The sequence below is a fragment of the Notamacropus eugenii genome, chromosome 4 (genome assembly GCF_028372415.1).
Source record: "Notamacropus eugenii isolate mMacEug1 chromosome 4, mMacEug1.pri_v2, whole genome shotgun sequence".
Lineage (NCBI taxonomy): Eukaryota > Metazoa > Chordata > Mammalia > Diprotodontia > Macropodidae > Notamacropus > Notamacropus eugenii.
In genome coordinates, this window is record NC_092875.1 from 356403067 (window position 1) to 356423972 (window position 20906).

Genomic DNA, 20906 nt, shown 5'->3' on the forward strand with positions numbered 1-20906 from the left:
CTTTTATTAGGGAAGCGGGAGGCAGCTTCACAGCACTCTCAGACAGGGAAATTCTCCATAGCTCCTACTTTACAGGTAGGTACCGTATTAATGCAGGCACCCTACGCTGGGTTAAATGGATGCCTTCAGCAAGCTATTTTTAGGCTACAGAATTAATGTAGAATGATCATTCCAAAACCCATTTCAAATATAACTGTAGAACACTCCTTCTAATCCATTTTGAATGAACTCTCAGGCAGAATTCTCAGCCTTGACATTATGCTGCCTGAGCTAATCTATTCGCATGTGGGCTTCACCAAAAACAGAGGAAGAAAAGACCTTGGTATCATTTAGTGTGTTTTTCATTAAGTTTGCTTCATTAGTATGCTGCAATGTTGCACAATTTCTGAAGTGAGATATGACACCCCATCCCTAAACAGAGAGAAAATTAGTTTGAACTAGCTTAAACTCATTTCATATTGTAATGAGTACTATAACAGATTATAGGTGGCATAGTATCAGACCTGGAGTCAGGAAGACTCGTTTTCCTGAGTTCAAATCTAGCTTCAGACACTAGCTGCTTGACCTTAGGCAAGTCACTTAACCCTGTTTGCCTCAGTTCCTCATTTGCAAAATAAAAGGCAAACCACTCCAGTATTTTTGCCAAGAAAAACCCAAATAGAGTCACAAAGAGTCAGATGTGAGTGAAAAACAACTGAATAACAATATTCATTTTTGTAAGATTTTGAGTTCCAAATTTTCTCCTTCCATCCTTCCCTTCTCCCCTCCCCAAAATGGCAAGTAATCTGATATAGGTTATACATGTGCAATCATGTTAAACATATTTCCATATTAGTCATGTTGTGAAAGAAGAATCAGAATAAAAGGGGAAAACCACAAGAAAGAAAAAGAAACAAAAACAACAACAAAGTGAAAATAGTATGCTTCAATCTGCATTCAGACAGTATAGCTTTTGTTCTGGATGTGGATGGGATTTCCATCATGAGTCTTTTGGAACTGTCTTATTGCTGAGAAAAGCTAGGTTATTCTTCACAGCTGATCACACACAATGTTGCTGTTTCCGTACAAAGTTCTCCTGGTTCTGCTCATTTCACTCAGTTGACTATTCCTTGAGTCAGGTAGGGACTGCTTCAAAATTTCATTACTTCAACATTTCCAATAGCATTCTGAGAATATTCCAATAAGTATATACTCTTCCATACTTGAACAGAGCTTTTACTAATTCAGTATTAACACTCACCAACTATGTTGATATAAGAAATATCAATTTTCCTTTGGAAAAGAAATTCATTTTCTTGGAAATGCTTTTTAAGTTTTTTAATTTAAAAAATAAGAGCATTTGATTCAGCCTTTTCCATTAGCCAAATACATTTAAATAGTAGGTGATTCAGTAATAATATTAATGGTTAAAGTTTATAACTGTTACTTAAGTTTTTATTCTCTACAGTGCAACTTAATTGAAAGTTCTTTTCAACACACTTTTAAAAATTTCCACCTAGGTTATCTGGGTCTGCATCAAAACACCTTCTGCCTTCATCCTCACCTGTTCCCTGTCATCAGCAGGTTCAGGACTCATAAAACATCTGTTCCTACAAGAGCTGTTCTAACCATTTGCACCATGTGAAACCTTTTTTGTATGGCCTGTACTACTACAGCCTGTTGTGCTGTGGCAGGAACATTTATAAAGAGTCCCTGGAACAAACATCACAAATAGCTTTCATCAGATTTTGAAAAGACCTCATTTTGTCATCCAGTCCGTATTCCTGCCAAAGTCCCCAGGTGGTATTGCTTAAGTGTGACTCTAGGCCAGGGTACTTCATTCCATAACAGCTGAGGCTTGATCAAAATAGGCGGCAGATGTCACCATAGACATCAATGTGATACTCTGCAAGCAAACAGTACCACCCTTAGCCACTATAATAGCTCTTTAAATTGATACAGAATGGATTATTCAATGGTGTCATCACTCTAGCTTGTAAACAGTTCTTCTGGACTCTCAGCATATAAATGCCAAGTTAACTCTGAATATCAGATCTGGCTCAACTGATTCTGCATTTTATTTCTTAATGGATCATATTCTCCTCTGTGCCTAAATTATCACTAAGTAGAGGGAGGGAAAGTGACTCATTAGGGCCCCCAAATGGTTTGGTCCTGCAGGGGACCCATCCAAAGCATGCCAACAAGTTATAGAATCACTGGGCACAAAGACCAATTACCTCATGCTGGTGGCTCTGTGACTTGACAGGACCCCATAGTCAAAGAATATGATAAAATTGCCTTGGAATCAAAAGGCTTGAAGGATCACAGTACAAGTTCAACTATGAACTAATTCTTCAATATTGGTGAAGTATAATGCTACTACTAATAATAACATTTATATTTTAAGATTTATACTATAAGATTTATGAATTGATTTCCTTATAGCAATCCTGTGGGACAGATAAGAAAGATATGGTTATTGTCATCTGTGAAATGAAATTCCCAAGGTCTCTTCTAGAGCTGACATCTTATTATTCTATTTTTTATAGGGGCCAGTGCTCTATCCCTAGCTGCCCCTCTACTCTTCTACATGAGTGTGTATTCACTGGCCATGGAATGCCACTAATTCTTACCCATTGATTCTAGAGAAACAGAAATATTGTTGGAAGGGGTACATAAAGTAACCAGCCACCTTCTTTGAAATATGAAGGGATTGGAGTAACAAGAAAGAGTTTTTAATGTTGTTTACTGAATAGAAACACAATAATTCCATAAAATCATATTTTAATGGTTCATAAGGGTCACTCTTTGTGACAAAGCAAGTCATGTATATAACAGCAAGTGAAGGTTTAAGGTTTCCAGTGGATAATAAGAAACAAAAGTCAGAATTTTCCAGTTTTGTCCAGGACACCCAGATGTTTTGTCCTAAATTTCTTTAACGACCATTCACTTCCTTTCCCCATTCTAACCGTTCTGGGATGGTCGTTCAGGCCCAGGTGATCTATTTGATCAGTAGAATGGAATAGTGTGTTCATTTTAGAATCAAGTCAATATCAGAAATTTGCAGAATCCACTAGAATTTTTGGTAAAGTTTCAAACCTTACAAGGGATCTCTGATAAAGTCCAGAGGAGCTGTGAGGAATCTAGACTGAGTTTCTTTTTTTTTTTTTTAACAGCTCCTTTCCTTGCCCTATCAAAACACACACACACACACACACACACACACACACACACACACACACACACACACACATGAGTTTCTATGGGATATCATGATTCCTTGCTCTTTACTTCCATAGGACACATCCTGATGTCCAATATGGCCTCATATGGCACTAATCTCTGAACTGAAGACCCAGAATCATCACAGATTACTCCCAAATGGTGCTTACTATGGTAACTGTGCCCACACTAGAACACTGCATCAATTGTCCCACGGACATACAAGACACCCTGGGTGGAAACACCCCTAACACACACCACCTGCTCTCCTGATTCCCTTCCCATAAGACCAGACTCACCCACAGAGCACACTAACATACCTACAGAAGAAAATAAGTCCAACGCATTCATACTGCCTGAAAGTAGAGACCCTCTTACCTTCTCCTTACTGTCACATTTCATGTCATCTTCCCATAGGTACAGAGTAAAGGCTAATTAGGAAACATCAGCAATGCTTAAATTTCTTTTTCTCCAGAGGCAGCTAGGTAGAACAATGGATAGAATTCTGGGCCTGGAGTAATCCAGATTCAGACACTCGGTGACCTCGAGCAAGACTCTTAACCTCTGTTTGGTTCTCTCAAATATAAAATGAAGATGATAACAGCATTAGTTAGTTTTATACATGTTTAATAATTTACAAGAGCACTTAATAGACATTATTTCATTCAGTGCTCACAGCAACCCTCTGGGGTAAATAGAGGACATAGTATTGTCCCCATTCTATAGATTAATAATCAGAGGTCAGTGGCTTGATCAGATAACACAACTATTGAAGTGACAAAGCCAAGGCTGAAGCCCATGTCTCCTGCCCTCCCCCAGTGCCCTTTCTATTTAATAGTCACTCTGAGGATACAGAAGGAAGTCTTTGTTGTGTTGTACCAGGTTGTGTTCTGTCCCAGGAGCCCTTGATCCTGAGGTATCCATCCTGCCATCAGAACACCAGAGCACTTTTATAGTGGCTCTATTGGAACCCATTCTCCTCAGCAAGAGGGAAATTGAGCTTTACCTTAAACTTTGAAGGGGTTTATTAAAACTTTGAAGAGAGTTTTATTATTTATAGAAAAATAAATAAAGCAGTTGGTTTGTGTGTTTGGAGAACTCTGTTTTTTCAGCTTGCATGTAGCAACAAGTAGAGTACAACACTCAACTTTGTGCTCCATGGATTTAAATCTAAGTTCAGGTGGAATCCAAAGACCAGGGTTCAAGTCTTGACTACCATTTATGACCTTAGATATTTATTATAATAATAATAATAAGCATTTATATCAATTTTAAGGCTTGGAAAATGTTATCTCATTTGATTTGCACAACTTTGTCAGGTAAGTGCCATTGTTATCTCCATTTTACAAACTAGGAAACTGAGACTGAGAGAGAGGATAAGTGACTTGCTCAGTGTTACATAGATAGCAAGGGTATGAAGCAGGATTTTAACTCAAATCTTCAGGATTCCAAGTTCAATACTCTATCTACTATACCACCTAGTAGCCTAAATTCCCTTCCACCACATTCGTCTGCTTCACAACCTCTGAAAGTTCTTATGAAGAATATATTTACAGAGAAGCCTTTGTAAGGACAAGTTATAAATAAAATATTATAGCTACAAGTCATTATATGTAGTTATTGATCAAGGACTTTGGTAAACACTTATTTAAAACAAAAAGTAGCAATGTCAGACATAGTACAAAGAAGTAACTTGATATGTCACTCTATTGCAGATGAAATTCATTTGTAAAATTGACAAGGAATTTAACTCTTAAAAATGTAACCAGAATTAATTTACAAATAAACAAGTGTCATTTTGACTAAAAGATAATATTTTCCTTTTCCTTGTAGAAATCTTATCCAGTCTTAAGCATAATGATCTTGCTTGATCAAATGGGATGGTCTAAGAAAACACTTGCATTTAAAACTTTTTATGCTTTATGAAATATTTTCTGATTTACTAGTCTTGTTTTTCTTCTCTTTCACAGGACTTGTATCACCAGTCCTATGACTGTGTCTGTGTCATGTTTGCCTCTATTCCGGATTTCAAAGAATTTTATACAGAATCAGATGTCAACAAAGAAGGCTTGGAGTGTCTCAGACTCCTGAATGAGATCATTGCTGACTTTGATGATGTAAGTACTATTGTATGTGGGAAATGAACTGTGTGGATACAACAGGGGAACTTATCATTTCATCTTGGGACTTTTGTGACATAAGGAATTAGAATTATATTTTAAATAAAATCAATAGGTTTGGAGTGAAATTCCACTACTGTGGAATTTCTGGTGATCAGCATTGTAGTCTCCTGCTGGCAGTGATTGGTGTCGTCTATTAATCTAAATTTAGCCGTACTGTTGTGACAGGAAATAGATGTTATCATCAGTTAATAGGATTATCGTAATACATCATCAAAAATTGTCATAGAAAGAATGTTACATATATTCTAAATGCCAGTGAAATTTCTAGAAAGGTATGAAGCTCAAGGAAAATTTTCTGATGGTGGCTTTATATGTAAAAAAGATCATAAACATTTTTCACTTTAGGCAATTCTCTGATCAGGATGCATATGCAAAAATGATTAAGTGATTTGTTGGATTCCATCTTGAAGCCTATATGCAGAACTACCATGTGTTCTTTAAAATAAAAGTATAATGCTCCTTAACTCATCTTTTTATTGCAGAAGGTACAGTGCATGCTTCCTTTCTACAAGGGTATGGATTTTAGAATTCAAAATGTCACGTGTTCTTTGTTAACATTCACTACATTATCTGAATATGAGAAAAAAAACAATGTTTTCTGTGTCCATATGCAGATTCTTTGGTTTCAAGAATATTGTTGATACACTATTATGACCATATATAAAATGGGAAAAATGTAACATTCATTGGTATATACTATCTAGTAAATTTTCGTATGAAATGATATATTTAGTTAGCAAATCTTCCTTGATCATCACTCTCCCTTTTTCCCCCAGATGTCATACATATCTACTTTCTTTTTCCATCATTGGGAAACTAGCCTTGGAAAATTTTAGTCGTAGTAACAGAACCCAACCTATTTTATAGGATCTTCTTTGGGAACCAAATATGCTTAATATCGTAATAAGTACATGGCAGTATTCAGTGGACTATGTAATATAGTGAGAAACCATGGAACAGTGTATGTCCTTCTCTTCCTTAGTTGGCTTAAACTCTACCCTGATGCCATGAAATTCATAGTGAACAGTATGGTGCTTGTAGGGTACAGGATTTGAACTCAGGTCTTCCTGACTCCAAGTCCAACAAGGTATTCATTGTGCCACCCAGCTAAAGCCAAGAGAGATTAAATGGCTTTCCGAACATCACACTGCTAAAAAATGACAGAGCTGGAATTCAGATTCTAGTCCTATGACTCCAAATTCAATATTCTTTCCATATTCCATTCTTTATATAGATAGAGATATACAGAGAGAAATGTAGATTTAGATAAAGATAGGCACATGTAGTCTCTCTAGAGCATGGGCAGATTTAGTGCTAGCAATATAAAAATGAATATTTCCTCTATAGAATGCAAATTATATTCAATTATGTTGCCTATAATTCTATTAAGAGTCTAATACTTGTTCCCAAGGCTTCTTACAGTGAGGATAATTGGATAAAGTGAAGGATAAAGGGGATAGAGAAGGGGACATACTCCATTTCTTCTCTTGGCATATTTAATTCTATTCTCCCATTTCTGAACAGAAGTAAAGCATGTCATATCCCATCCTATTTTGCTTTCTTCTCTCCCTCTCCTTCCCTACTTTTTTCACTTTTCCTTCTGATTCCACTTATCTCCCTCTTCCTTAAACTATGTTCTTACTTCAACTACTTTATATTACATTATTCTGACTACATGGGAGAGCTAGGTAGTTCAATGGATAGAATCCTAGACCTGAAGTCAGGAGGATTCATCCTCCAGAGTTCAAATCTGACCTCAGACACTTAGTAGCTGTGTGGCCTTGGGCAAATCATTTAACTCTGTTTGCCTCAGTTCTTCATCTGTAAAATGAACTGGAGAAGGAAATGGCAAATCACTATAGTATCTTTGCCAATAAAACCTCAAATGGGGTCAGGAAGAGTCAATATGACTGAAATGAATAAACACCAAAATTCTGACTACATGCATAATGATCAACTGTTGCATGTAAATTTTTTATTTATGCAAAGCACTACATTTTTAAGAAAGTCAGTAATGGTATTTCTAACCAAGAGTCATGAAAGTTACTTAGAGCTGTCATTAACTGGCTTCAGTATTCATTTTGATTCCATGACTACCAAATTCTGAAAAATATTTCATGTCAATTTGAAAGCAACTACTATAATTCTTTCCAAGAACACACTCCTCATGAAATGTAATCTATTAAACTATTCCCCCTTACTAAGGTGAAGGCCTAAGATAAATAAAGAGCAGCCAAAATCAAGTTCACCTTGCCATGAACTGGGTAGTTAGAACTTGGGTCTACGCAAGCCTGATTAATTGAATAACTCTTATTTATTTCTTCATAGTTGCTGTCCAAACCAAAATTTAGTGGAGTCGAAAAGATCAAGACCATTGGAAGCACTTACATGGCAGCCACAGGACTGAGTGCCACCCCCAGCCAAGAACACACACAGGTACAGCACAAGTATAAACAACGTGATGGCAAAAGTGTTTGTATGTGTGCTCTTTGTGTTCTTTCAAAAGAATTAGAGCATGTCAGGACAAACCCTAATAACACAGAAACCAGACTCCTAAGGTTGTGTTTATACAACTGACTGTCATTCGCTTTGTCAAGTTGATAAATACCCAGATGCGTAAGACTGTTCTGCTTTCTTCTCATGGCCAATTTGGCACTCTCCATGGTCTCAAGAACACTCTAGATAGGGAAAATCTACCTTTTCCGTGAAGTCTTTCCTGAGTCTGTTGTTACTAGTACCTCCCTCCAAATACACTGTATCTATTTTGTATATACTTAGATATGTGCAGAAATTGCTTCACTATTGTCTTTGTAGACTACTTAGCTTGCAGTGGCTGACCCACAGTAGGTGCTTAGTAAATGCTTGTTCATCTCTTCCTCCTCTTGCCTTTTTTCTTTATACACTCTCCTTTAATTGTATCACTGGCTCTCAAGGTTTCAACTCTCACATCTATACAGATGACTATCAAATCTGTATCTTCAGCTCCAATCTCTCTCTAGTTCCAGTTTCACATTTGTAATTGCCTGCTAGACATTCCCACTGGATATCATTTCAAATTTAATATATTTAAACTGATCCTCATCTTGCCTACAAAATTAACTGTCCCTAATGCGTTTCTACCTTCTATCCATTTCCTTATTCTCTTTGTTACTGAGGTTAAATCTCAAAGTGTCCTTTTTTTCCTCCCTTTCCACAATCTCATAGTCATCATTCTTCACTGTCTAGGGCCCTTTTGCACCTACCTAGATGACTTCAACATTTGTCTTGTGTTTTTTCTCTCCACCTTATCTCCTGAGATTGTTGGCAAGTTCAGCATACATAGTAATGATCCCTTTGACAATCTGAGATAACTTTCCTCATCTCACTTGAGTGGCTAGTTGGTAAGGCCACACCCTGGATTATATCTTATTATATCAGTATCTTCAATCATTGCTGCTTTGCCTCCAAAATCTTAAGCTTCGTGCACCCTCTATACAAACTTGGCAACTGCCCCCACTGCTTCTTATGATTTCACAATGAACTCTATCCCCCTGACCCATTTTACTTCACTCAGTAAATTGACCCCCATGTGGTTTCACTTGATTCCCTACCCAGCCTAGTCTTTAAAGTCAACTCTTGTCCTTATCAATACTCCTTTGTATCTTAGTCTGTCCACAGTGCCCATTCTGCTGATCTCCAGTCCTGCATAACCAACACATATACCTATATTCATGTGTATAGAATACAAGTCGCCTTTGCCACTATACCCAGTCCACACTCTATGCATATTCACACCCAAACTTTATGCTTTCTTGCCACAAAGCATTACTCAGGAGGGTTACTATGTCATGCTACCAAATATAAATTCAAATATAACTATTAAACCAAATATCAACAGCCTACCCAGTAACCAAATGCCAATGTCCCATCTGAAGATTCAGCAGGAATAGTCCCTGTAGGAATTCAGCGACCCTTCTCTAACTGCCTCAGCCAGTTCACTGCCAGTATGCCAATGGCATACAAGATGCTGATGGTTTTGGGGGCAGACCGCATTCTCAGAGAACTCATTCTCCCCATATCAGTTCCCATTTCCTAGCTCCCATCCTGTAGCAATTTCTCACCTTCCTATTCCTACCGCTCTAAGAGCTAACCCAGTTTTGTTATGCGTCAACTCTTGGATCCACTCCTTCCCTTTCTAATAGTTGCTGATCAGAGACCATTTTCATTACTGCCCAGAGTCTTCCAGGACTAACCATATATCTTGCAGATTTTCCCTCTATAACCCTTAGGACTTTCCATGTGCCCTGAACATGAACCCTCCTCTATGCGTTGCCTCACAATTCAAATGTGAACTCCTTGAAAGTAGGGACTGTCTTGCTTTCCCATTTGTATTGCTAATGCTTAGCACACTTTTTAGTATAGGGTAAGCATTAATTGATCAAGACCTTCTTCTCTATCCCCAAGCTCCAGACTTTCCTCAGCCTCACCATTAATTAATGGTCTTGTGCCCTACTAAGAAGAATGAAGCTATTAGGCATGAGATTCCTAAACTGCCTCCTCCTCTATCTTAAAATATATCTTTAGACATATGCATAATGTTCACACTTCCCTTAAGTCTCAGAAGAAAAATGATCTTCCTAAGGTTAACAAAGCTTTTGGAATTAGGGTAGATCCTTAATCTACCCCTAAATTTGATATCAAGTTTGTGATACCTACTCTGATGGCTGTAAAGAATATTCTGCTCATGGTAAATTTCAGCTCAGTGTACTATGTCCCCAAAGGGAAGAAGAGAAATATAAGTCAAATACAGCATGTTGGCAAAAGTCAAGTAGTTATATCAAGCACTAATTACAATTAGTGCTTGATATAACTACTTGATATAGATGAAAGATAAGTGTTTAATGTCCATTGATCTGGGGAACTGCTTATCCAATAACAAGGAAGCCAGAGGTGGGCAAACATAGGGGATAGTATCACAATGGATGATCAGTCTGGACCTACCAATGGAAAGAGCAATGAGATTATGGAGGCTCAGGGAAGGACAAAACAGCATAGCCTCTGGTCTTAGGGTCAAAGAGCCTGATGTCAATTTAGGACAATAGATAAATAAGACAATTTGACTACAAATGGCCTATCCAGACAAATTCTTGAAGTAGGTGTGTTTCTTCTGCACATTGTCATTTTCTCTTCAGAGCAGGGCACATCAGAAACTTTAGATCCTTGTCAAAGCCATAGCTCCAGGGAGACAACTGAGAAGGAAAAATAATTGGAAGTAATATACACAATATAAAGGGAAGCATAAATCTGAAAAAAAAAAACTTCATCTTCCCCCCTCCCCCCCCAAAAAAATTAAGCCAATTACTATTACCTTTAAGTCAAGGATTCTTCTATTTCAATGAGTGCATGAATTTGGATGGGGAAAATCTATACATGCACACACACACCTCTATTTTCCCTAGTCTCTGACTTCAAATTGTCTTCAATTATGCATTTTCTAACAACAAAAGGTAAAACACTATTTTAAAAGAGCTCCATAGGTTTCATCATCAAAAGGATCCATGATACAAAACCATTAAGAACCTCATACTCTAAGCAGTCATATAGGGAACACAGAGCACAATGACAATGAGTCCCATTTTATTGGTAAGTTAAAATTAAAAAGCTTATATAAACAAACAACTTTTTAATCTTTGTAGTATATGTTTTAAAATCTCACAGGAAAGTAAAAGGAATATAACAAATATTTCAAATAGTTATGAAACTATTTTTAATGGTATTTTCTTCTTCCTTTAACTTGCCTATTGCTTTCTTACTGTAGAGAGAGCTTTGGAAAATAAGAATTTTTTAAATTAAAAAATTTTTAAGGTATGGTAGAGAAAAAACAAAGTTTAGAAACAGATTGATGACAACAATGGAATTGTGTGAATGTTTTATAATTATGTGATTTTTGTGACTGTACTATCTGAAATATAATTTTTATCAATATTTATGAAAATGTAAAGCCTTATTTTACTTTAGGGAAATGTGGAGGAAGGGAAGATAATTTTTTTTTCTTTTACATATTGAGTTTGAAGAGTCAATGAAATATCCATTTGGATATATTTAACAAGTGGTTGGCACTGCTGGACTAAAGTTCTGGTAAAAGATGAGAAAGAGAGAGAGAGAGAAAGAGAGACAGAGAGAGAGAGACAGAGGGGGGAGGGGAAGGAAGGAAGTTATGCACACATACATATATGTGAGAATCATTTGCATGGAGATGATAATGTAACTCATGGAAGCAGCTAAGATGAGCAAGGGAGAGAGTATAGAGAGGAGAAATGAGTTTGGGAATTTGGGGAGACACTCCTACTTAAGGGGATGGGAAATGGAGAGGAAATATGATATCATAGATAGAGCACTTGACTTAGAATCAAGAGTTCTTGGACTAAAATCCTACTTCTGGTACTTTGAGATATGTGACCATGGGACTGTCACTTAATCCCTTATTTTCCTCATCTATAGAACTGGGGTTACAGTAACTATAATACCTAGTTCATGGTATTGCTCTGAGACTCAAGCTAATATATGAAAAGAAAGAGCTTTACAAACTTTCAAGTACTTGATACATGACAGTGATGCATCAGCAAAGGAATCTGCAAAATAGAGCTGTCAGACAGGAAATCACAGGTTCCTAATGCATTGACACATACATGAACAATTACCTTGATAAAAGTCATTGGAAGTAGACTTGGACTTTGATTTTTGATGCCTGGCAATAACATCAGATGTATGATCATGAGCGGTTTTTTAAACTTCTTTCCCTATTTCCTTTAATCTGTAAATTGGGAATGATAATATTTTCATTATGTCCCTCACAGAGTGGCAAGGTTCAAGGTGATCTATTATAAGTAAAGCATTTTATAAACTTTAAGGTGTGACGTCAGCTACTCTTACTGTTGCTATCATCATTGTGAGATTCCCTGTGAAGGACATAAACTAAGTTCTACAGGAGTTTACAAAGGATAGGAGATATCACATTTAACTGGGGTGGCCAAACTTTAAGGAAAAAAATATAATAAAAGAAGATGTGGCCATTTGAGTTGGGTCTTGAAGTAAGAGTAGGAATTTAGTTTTAGATGGAGGATAAATCATTCAAGGCCTCTATAATCTGATACCAACTTGCCTTTTCAACATCATTTCTTTACTTCCCTTCCCATAATCTGTACCAGCCAAATAGCTCACAGTTACATAAACATGCCCCATGCTTTCTCATCCTTGTATTTTTGTGGATAACATTGCCTAAGAGCTTTCCTGTTTTTCTTTCTGTACTGTCAGAAGCCCAAATATGCTGAGTTAAAAAAAAGTGATGGGAAATCAGAAGACACTGTGGATGACTGAAGAGTGACAGATTACAGACTTGGAATTTTCATAGGGTTTAGTCAGTTTTACAGGCGACTTCCAGAAAAGGGGCATGACTTTCCCAAGATCACATAGGGAGAAAGGAGCAAAGTTTGGCTTCAAAGGCATGTCCTGAGACTCCAGATTATTGTTTTTTAGGGTTTTTTTTGTTTCTTTCTAATAAAGCAACAGGGTTGACAATAGGGAAGCACTGAAGATTTTTTGGTTGGAGGAGGGACAGAATAAAAGCCCTGCTGGAAAGAGACTAATTTGGTGACTGTAAAACTGGTCAGAGTACTCAAACAGGAAAACCACTTAAGCTACAGTAATAGCCTTCATTCAAGATTATAAGGGCCTGAACTAAGTTGATGGCAATAGGTATGCAAAGGAAGGAATAAATGGAAAGACTGTAAAGCAACAATTAAATGTCTTTGGTGACTGATTGGATGTTGGAGCGTAGGTGAGAGAAGAATACAAATCATTACATACCTATTGAATTGAATTATCTTCTTCCTTGGTCTGAAAATTGGATTGCTGAACCACTCAATTGAATTCTTACTTTTGAAATTGAGCCACATTCTGCCTTTATCTTTAACTTCTCTGAACTTTTACTGTAAAAAGAAGAAGAAGAAGAAGAAGAAGATCCTCCCTACCCATCTCAGAGGAGTGTGGTAAAGATTAAATGAGATCATGGAAGTAAAGTATTTGGTTATGTTGTAAAGCATCTATTTGCGCTGAGTTACTACTGTTTCAATTGCTGTTAACAATGAGATCTCTGAAACCTTCCTTTTCAATTGAAAGTCATAAAAAAATGGGAAGATGAGAAATCTTTGAGAACAAACTGAGCATGTTTGAGGGTTTTCTTTTTTTTTTAGACAGGAGTCTCAATTTGGGTTATGCCCTCTGAGGTTCCTTCCAACTCACAGGTTCTGTGAGTCAAGGATCATTTGTTGCACGTTTGTCAGAAAGGAAATATTTTGTTGTGTTTTATTTTTTCCCTATAATGAAATTGTTCTTCCTAATGGTGGCACAGCTGTAATTTTCCTGCAAAGTATATTTGTTATACAGCCTTTTGCTTGTTGGTTTAACAGCTTGTGTTTCTAGTTAAAGAACAAATAGTTTTACTTCTAGCTGCACATACCTTCATGAAATGTTTTCCCTCTAAGCTTAGCAACAATAATGCCTATAATAGAAAAGCTTTCCATGTGTAAGGATGTTCCCAGCAAATTTTTGTTTATGCTTTTGGTTGAAAGCAACTTTTCATTTTTAAGTTATTCATTAAAAGTAGAAAAATTCTCTTTCAATAGGATTCTGATTTCAAGGACTACAAGTGCTACGTCCTGTTTCTTCTGTGCGAAATGGAAGCTTTTCTTCCAGGCCCCAGAATGTAGGCCTCGCCTCACGTAAATAATAGATAGCATTTATATAGCACTTCAGGGTTGTTCAAAGCACTGTGATCTTCACAAAACTCTGGGAGGTAGGTGCTATCACTATCCCTATTTTACATAGGAGAAAACTGAAAGGTTAAGTGACTTGCCTCGGGTCACAAGTAGGATTTGAACTCAAGACCTCTAATTTTTTTATTGCTCTGTGAATTTTTTCATCTTACTGAAAATATTTTTCCCTGGTTCAACTATTTTAAATCAAGAAAAAAAGACGACTCATAAATCTTAGGTATCTGTCGATCAATAAACATTTATTAAGTATCTACTATGTGCCAGATACTACATTAAGCCATAAGAACACAAAAAAAGAAACAAAAAGCATTCCTGCTCTCAAGGAGCTTACAATTTATATATACAAAGCAAATTATATACAGGATAAATAAGAGGTCATTAACAGAGGGAAGGTATTAGAATTAAGAAGAGCTAGGGAATGCTTCCAATAATAGATGGGATTTTAATAAGGACTTAAAGAAAACCAGGGAGATCCATAGGTATAACAGAGGAGGAAGAGCCTTCCAGGCATGGGGGATAGTCAGAGAAAATGCTCAGAACTGACGAGTGTCTTGTTTGTGGAACAACATAGGAGACAAATGTCACCGAACCAAAGAGTATATGTGAGGGACTAAGGTGTAAGAAGTCTAGAAAGTTAGAAGGAAATTTCTAAGGAAGGTTTTTGAATACTAAAGAAAGCATTTTGTATTTAATCCTGGAAGAAATGGGGAGTCACTGCAGTTTACTGAGAAAGAGAGTAACATGATTAAAGTTTTAAGAAAATCATTTTAGTGGCTGAATGGAAGTTGATTGGAGTGGAAGATGGATATATTGGAGGATTTTGATATAGGCAGACCCACCAGCAGACTATTATAATAATCCAGGAGTGAAGTGCTAAGGACCTTCAGTAGTGTGATGGAAGTGTTGGAGGAGAGAAGATTTGAGAGGCTTTGCAAAGGTGAAATCCACAGACCTTGGTGACAGATTGGATATTGGGAGAGGAGAGTAAAATGAGAGTGAGAAGTCCAGGATGACTCCTAGACTGAGAGCTTGAGGGACTGGGAGGATGGTGTTACCTTCTATTATAACAGGGAAAGGAGAAGGGCAGGCAGGCAGGTTTAGAGGAAAAGATAAAGAATTCTGTTTTATACATAATGAGTTTAAGATGTTTACCAGACGTCAAGTTCAAGATGTCTAAAAGGCAATTGGAGATCAGCAGAGAATTTGGGGAAGGATAGATAGAACTGAGAATCATTGGTATAGAGATGACAATGAAATCTTGGAAGCTGATGAGGTCACCAAGTGAAGCAATATAGTGGGAGAAGAGAAGATGACCCAGGATAGAACCCTGGGGGATACCTACAGTTAGAGATTGTGATTTGGAAGAGGATCAAGCAAAGGAGACAGAGAAGGAGCCATCAGATAGGTAGGAGGAATACCAGGAAAGAGTGGTGCAAGAATCCAGGAGCAGAGAGGGATCAACAGTGTCAAAGGGAACAGAGAAGTCAAGGAGAATGAGGACTGGGATAAGTCCACTGGATCCATAGATCATTAGTAACTTTGGAGAGGGCAGTTTCAGTGGAATGATAAGGTCAGAAGTTAGATTGTAAGGGGTTAAGAAGGGAGCGAGAGGAGAGAAAATGGAGAGACCTATTGTAGGTGGCCTTTTCAAGGAGTTTACCTACACATGACAGAAGAGATATAGGTTGATTGTTAGAAGGATTAAGTGAATTTTTTTTTCAGGATACAGGAGACATGGAGTGTTTACCAGCAATAGAGAATGAGCAAGTACATGGAGAGAGATTGAAAATAAGTGAGAGAGTGAGGACTGACAAAGAGGGCACTCCTATGGGTAGATAGGATGGAATGGGATTTTAAATGACCTCAACTTTTTCTGTAAAATATGAAGCAGGGTTCTTAACTGAGAGAGTGCAGTCAGGGAGAGCCATAAGAGATTTGAGAAAAGATGAAAAGGTTTTAAATGACCACCGTGGAGAGTGGGATAGGGGTTTAATCAGGGAGGTATAGTGAGTACATCCTTCATTGCCGAAGAAGACCATGCCATAAGAAAACTAATGACATGACTTGCACTTGACTTTGTTTTGAGTGAGGGAAGGCTGTGTAGGTCATCAGCCTCACTTCTCCTCCAGAGCCATCTGAATCCAGTGACCAGATATTCATCAGGATGACTGGAGATGACCCAGGATAAGGCAATTAGGGTTAAGTGACTTGCCCAAGGTCACACAGCTAGTGAGTATCAAGTGTCTGAGGTGAGATTTGAACTCAGGTCCTCCTGACTCCTGCACTGGTACTCTATCCACTGCACCACCTTGCTGCCCTGGGAGGTATAGTAGGATTGTCTAGCTACAATGAGTCCCAGTTTGGTTCTACAACATAAATTTATAGTTGATCCACTCACAATGGCTGCATGATTTTCTCTATCCTTTTCAATAGACTGTGTGTAGGATTGAAGGCATAAAATGGTGGAATGATCCAAGGCTGAGGCTTGGCCAAGCGTAATCCCCAATATCATAAGAGGGCTAGGGATTCAAGAGAAGAAAACAGTGTAAAGTTGAATTGGTTCACCAAGTGATCAAGATGGAGAGAAAAATAGAGTGGCTAGTGCAGGGGCAATGGTCAGCAGGTTCTGATGGAGAATATTTTCTCTAAATCCTGCTCTTTTTTAAATTATTACCCTATTTCTTCTCCTTTCACTGGCCTTCTGTAGAATAAGTTGTCTATGACCACTGTCCTGGCTTCCTCTCATTTCTTCATTAGTCCCCTTAATATGGCTTATATCCACTCCACTTAACCAACTCTCTCTTCTCTTAAACTCATCGTTGACCTACTTCTTACCAATTCTTTTTGGTCACTTTGTAACAGAAACTCTCTGCTCCTTGGGCCACAGTGACAACATGATATTTTAGTTCTCATTCTCTCAGACTATCCTATTCCTGCTTCCTTCATAGTCTCTTCTTCTTCCTTTCACAAAATATATTTCTCTTACCCTGAACTAACTATGGAAGTTCTGGCATTTTACCAGCACTTCCATGTCTTCAACTATCATTACTACATGGATCAATCACTCTCTTTTCTGAACTCCCTCAGAAGCACCATTATCTTGGATATTAATCTTATATGGTTTGGTGCTATTATTTAAATGCTTCATTTAGGTATATATTTCAATTTTTTAATACATGATTTCTATATTCTTTACTTCTTTTGCATCCCGTAAAACTTTCAGCAAAGTGTACCTGAGTAATGAATGTTACCTGAAAGATATTAAGTACATAAGACTAGGGATAGGGACTAGATTTGTAGTTTGATTCGTAGAGGGAACACCCAAGTAAAAAAAACAAAAAACAAAAAACACCCTCCCTGGAGTCAGAAGACCTAAGTGGAAATCTGACCTCAAACACTGACCAGATGCATGACCCTGGGCAAGTCACTTAACCTCCAGTCTCTCTCAGTTTCTTCAAATGTAAAATGGGGATAATAATAACACTTGCTTCCCAGAGTTGTTATGAACATCAAATGAGATCATACTGTAAAGCTTTTAGCAGTGCCTGGTACATAGAAGGTGCTTAAATATTTATTTTCTTCCTTCTGCCACCCCCTCCCCAATCAATGCCAATTGATACCTTCTCTGCACCTCTATTAAAGAGTAGCATAGAATACAGGGAGGATAGCTGCCTTGCCCAGTGTCACTGAGCTAGTATGTTTCAGAGATGGGACTTGGGCCCAGATCAGGCTGCTGATCTATCCACTGTGCCACATCATTTAATTGTGAAGCCTTGTCCCCATTCTAAGCAAGAAAATTATGGCAAGTAAAGTCTAAGTTCACCTCTGAGCACAAGACAGAAAGGTGTGTGTGTGTGTGTGTGTGTGTGTGTGTGTGTGTGTGTGTGTGTGTGTGTGTGTGTATTTTGTGCTATTTTTTTTTAACCATAAGGAAAGAAAATTCACTATGGATTTGGTGGCCATATTTTAAGAATTGAAAATAAGAACACATTTTCAAAACAGTATTTCTGAATGAAACATCCCTACTTAATTTCAAGTGTCACTGGTTACATTCTCTGGATCTGATATGACTGTACTTCCATATCCATATTGTTGAAGAAACAAGCCTTGTTTTTAGAATCATACCTGTCAATTAATCATTTATTTCTTCACAAGCATTTTGCTTAGAGATGTTCTTGTTCTTCACTTCAATTTCAATCACTCTTACACACAGATAGGATCAAATCACTTACAGACTCTAGAAATGTTCTAGGGTGCTACTTTGGGTTAAATATCTACCTGTGGGATGTTAAAAAATAGAAGAAAGCAAGTTGTCTCAAGCACCTTCTTGATATCTACATAAGAATGTGTAGGACAGTGATCTCAAGAACCTCTGGATGTACATTTTAAATTGTACGTTAGACTAAAACAAGTAGCTTTTACTTTTTGGTTGATTAAGTGGCTCCCCATTCTAATTATGCTATACATATACTCTAAAGCTGATTAAAAATTAAGAAAATTGAGGCATCATGGTATCCTCAGAAGAAAGCAACCTCCCTTCTCCCCAGTACAGCTTTAGGATTTCATTACAGTTCATGCATGAAAGGATTTGGGGGAGGCTTCAGGAAAAGTATGGAATACCTTTTAAGAAAGACAATCATCCAGTTGAATTGTACAGGAGTTAAAAAATATCCTAGGGCACTTCTTAATGAACTTGTAATGACATTGCCCCTCAGTAGAGCCATTCCCTAGAAATGACATGAGATTTCAATTAGGCAGGAAACTTAAACTCCCATGGGACTCATGAATGGGCAGTTAGAAAAAGCACTTTCCAATATTGCCTTGCAACTGAATATGAGCATCTGGGTCTGTCACATAGGTATCTTTTGCAGGGTTTGTAAGTCATTAATTTAGGGTGAGAAGAGACCATAGAGGTCCCCTAGTCCCAATTTGATAGCCATATTCAAATGAATAATAATAGTGTACTTTTCCATGGCTAGATTTGTATCCTTCATAGAAAAGAAATTATAGTGAAAGAATATTATGGAAGCAGGAAAGGCCTGGGCTGGACCTACAATTTCATTGGTATAGGGATCTCCTGGATGAGGAAACTCCGTACAAGTTGACACCTTTAATGTAATTTGAAGTCTTTAAGAGCTTCCTAAAACACTCAGAGATTAAGTGACTTCCTGAGGGTCACATAACCAGGATGTGATAGAGGTGAGGCTTGAACACAAGTCTCCCTGACTCTCTATCCACTAAGCTAATGCTAGTCAGAATTGTCTAAATCTTACAAACTTAAATTCTATTAAATCAAAAGGATGAATACTGTTTATGAAGTCCCTGTAATTTATCCTAAATGTTAGTTTTGCATATGCATTTATACTAGGCAGTGTAGACAACATACTGACTTTAATTATCTAAAATTTGGTGAAGGATTGACGTTGAACGTGTTTGAGTGGTTCAGGAAGTTATCTTGAGGGCTGTCCCAGTCAGTAGAAACCAAACACGAATTGCCAATATACTTTTAGCAAGAGGTCATGCAAACTTCTAGATTACGTAAGGGAAGAGAAGTACTCAAGATTGGGTTGGAAGGATGGCGTAGGGAGGACAGTGAGAGGAGAGTAGTGGATTTTCTCGATGAACCCTCCCTACCCCAACAGATATGAACTCTGTTCACCCCAAAGAATTTTTTTTTGCCCCTTCTGGAATTTAGAGTCTCTCCTTTTCCTTACCCTAGGAAATGCCATAAGACAGAAAGGATCCTTCATACCAAGAAAGGGTTTTAAAGTTCTTAGTAGGACAGACTTAAATATAATGGGATACACCACAGAGTTTTGTTTCTGAACCATTTTCATGTTTGTTTTTTCTGATTGGCGTGCAGTCTTGGGCATCAACAGAGGATACTCTGAGTCATTCTCCAACTAGCCTTTGTACATATTTTTCTCCCTTCAGGAGCCTGAACGCCAGTACATGCACATTGGCACCATGGTGGAGTTTGCTTTTGCCCTAGCAGCTAAATTGGATGTAATCAACAAACATTCCTTCAATGACTTCAAGTTGCGAGTGGGTATGTTTTGGAAAAGGTCTAAGTACTTTCTGATATCTTTTTGAAAATAAATAAGAAGGACAATCTTGTATGCTAGGTAGGCTCAAAGACCTGGAGCAGGTCAAATGCAAACAGCTGTAGCCTTGAAACTAGCCTAGATTGCACACAGAAAGGCCCAGTCCCCGTTCTAGGATCCATAACTCAAAAGAAAATTAATCATGATTCCAAAGGTTAAGCTAGATTCTCACCATTTCATAGTTTATCAGGAGGTATTCCAAAAAGAAAGTAGTCCAGCTTCTTTATAAATAGGAAAGGCAAATTGTTTTTCCTTCTTAAAAACAAAGAAAATGAATGTATTGTCTTGCATATCAATCCTTTATAGTTTCATAACATTCAGTCGCTTTCACCCAAGTGATCTCATTTTTTTAACCTCCATTTTTTTAAATAACTTTGATTTTGATAAGAATAAGGATCTAAAAGGTGCCCAAATATCTATTGCCTCTCCTAAAGTTTAAAAACCAGTTCTACTGAAAAGAAGGATCAATATCTTAGAGAACCTCCTTGTGAGCCTAATTTTCCCCTGTTTTTCTCATTTCCCATAATTTAAAAAATCTGATATTTGCAGGGAACAGCTGATCCTTATCTGGTTTTATTCACTTTATTTATTTATTTACTTTTATT

General features: G+C 37.4%; 1 protein-coding gene across 1 annotated transcript in view; it reads left to right on the top strand.

The window, feature by feature from the left end:
• The window catches only part of ADCY2 (adenylate cyclase 2), a 523876-nt gene that overhangs the window by 493922 nt on the left and 9048 nt on the right, over positions 1-20906 (top strand). Inside the window, exons 21-23 of the mRNA XM_072605397.1 lie at positions 5172-5318; positions 7713-7820; positions 20132-20246. Of these exons, the coding sequence (XP_072461498.1) occupies positions 5172-5318; positions 7713-7820; positions 20132-20246 (370 nt within the window). The remainder of the gene's footprint in view (positions 1-5171; positions 5319-7712; positions 7821-20131; positions 20247-20906) is intronic.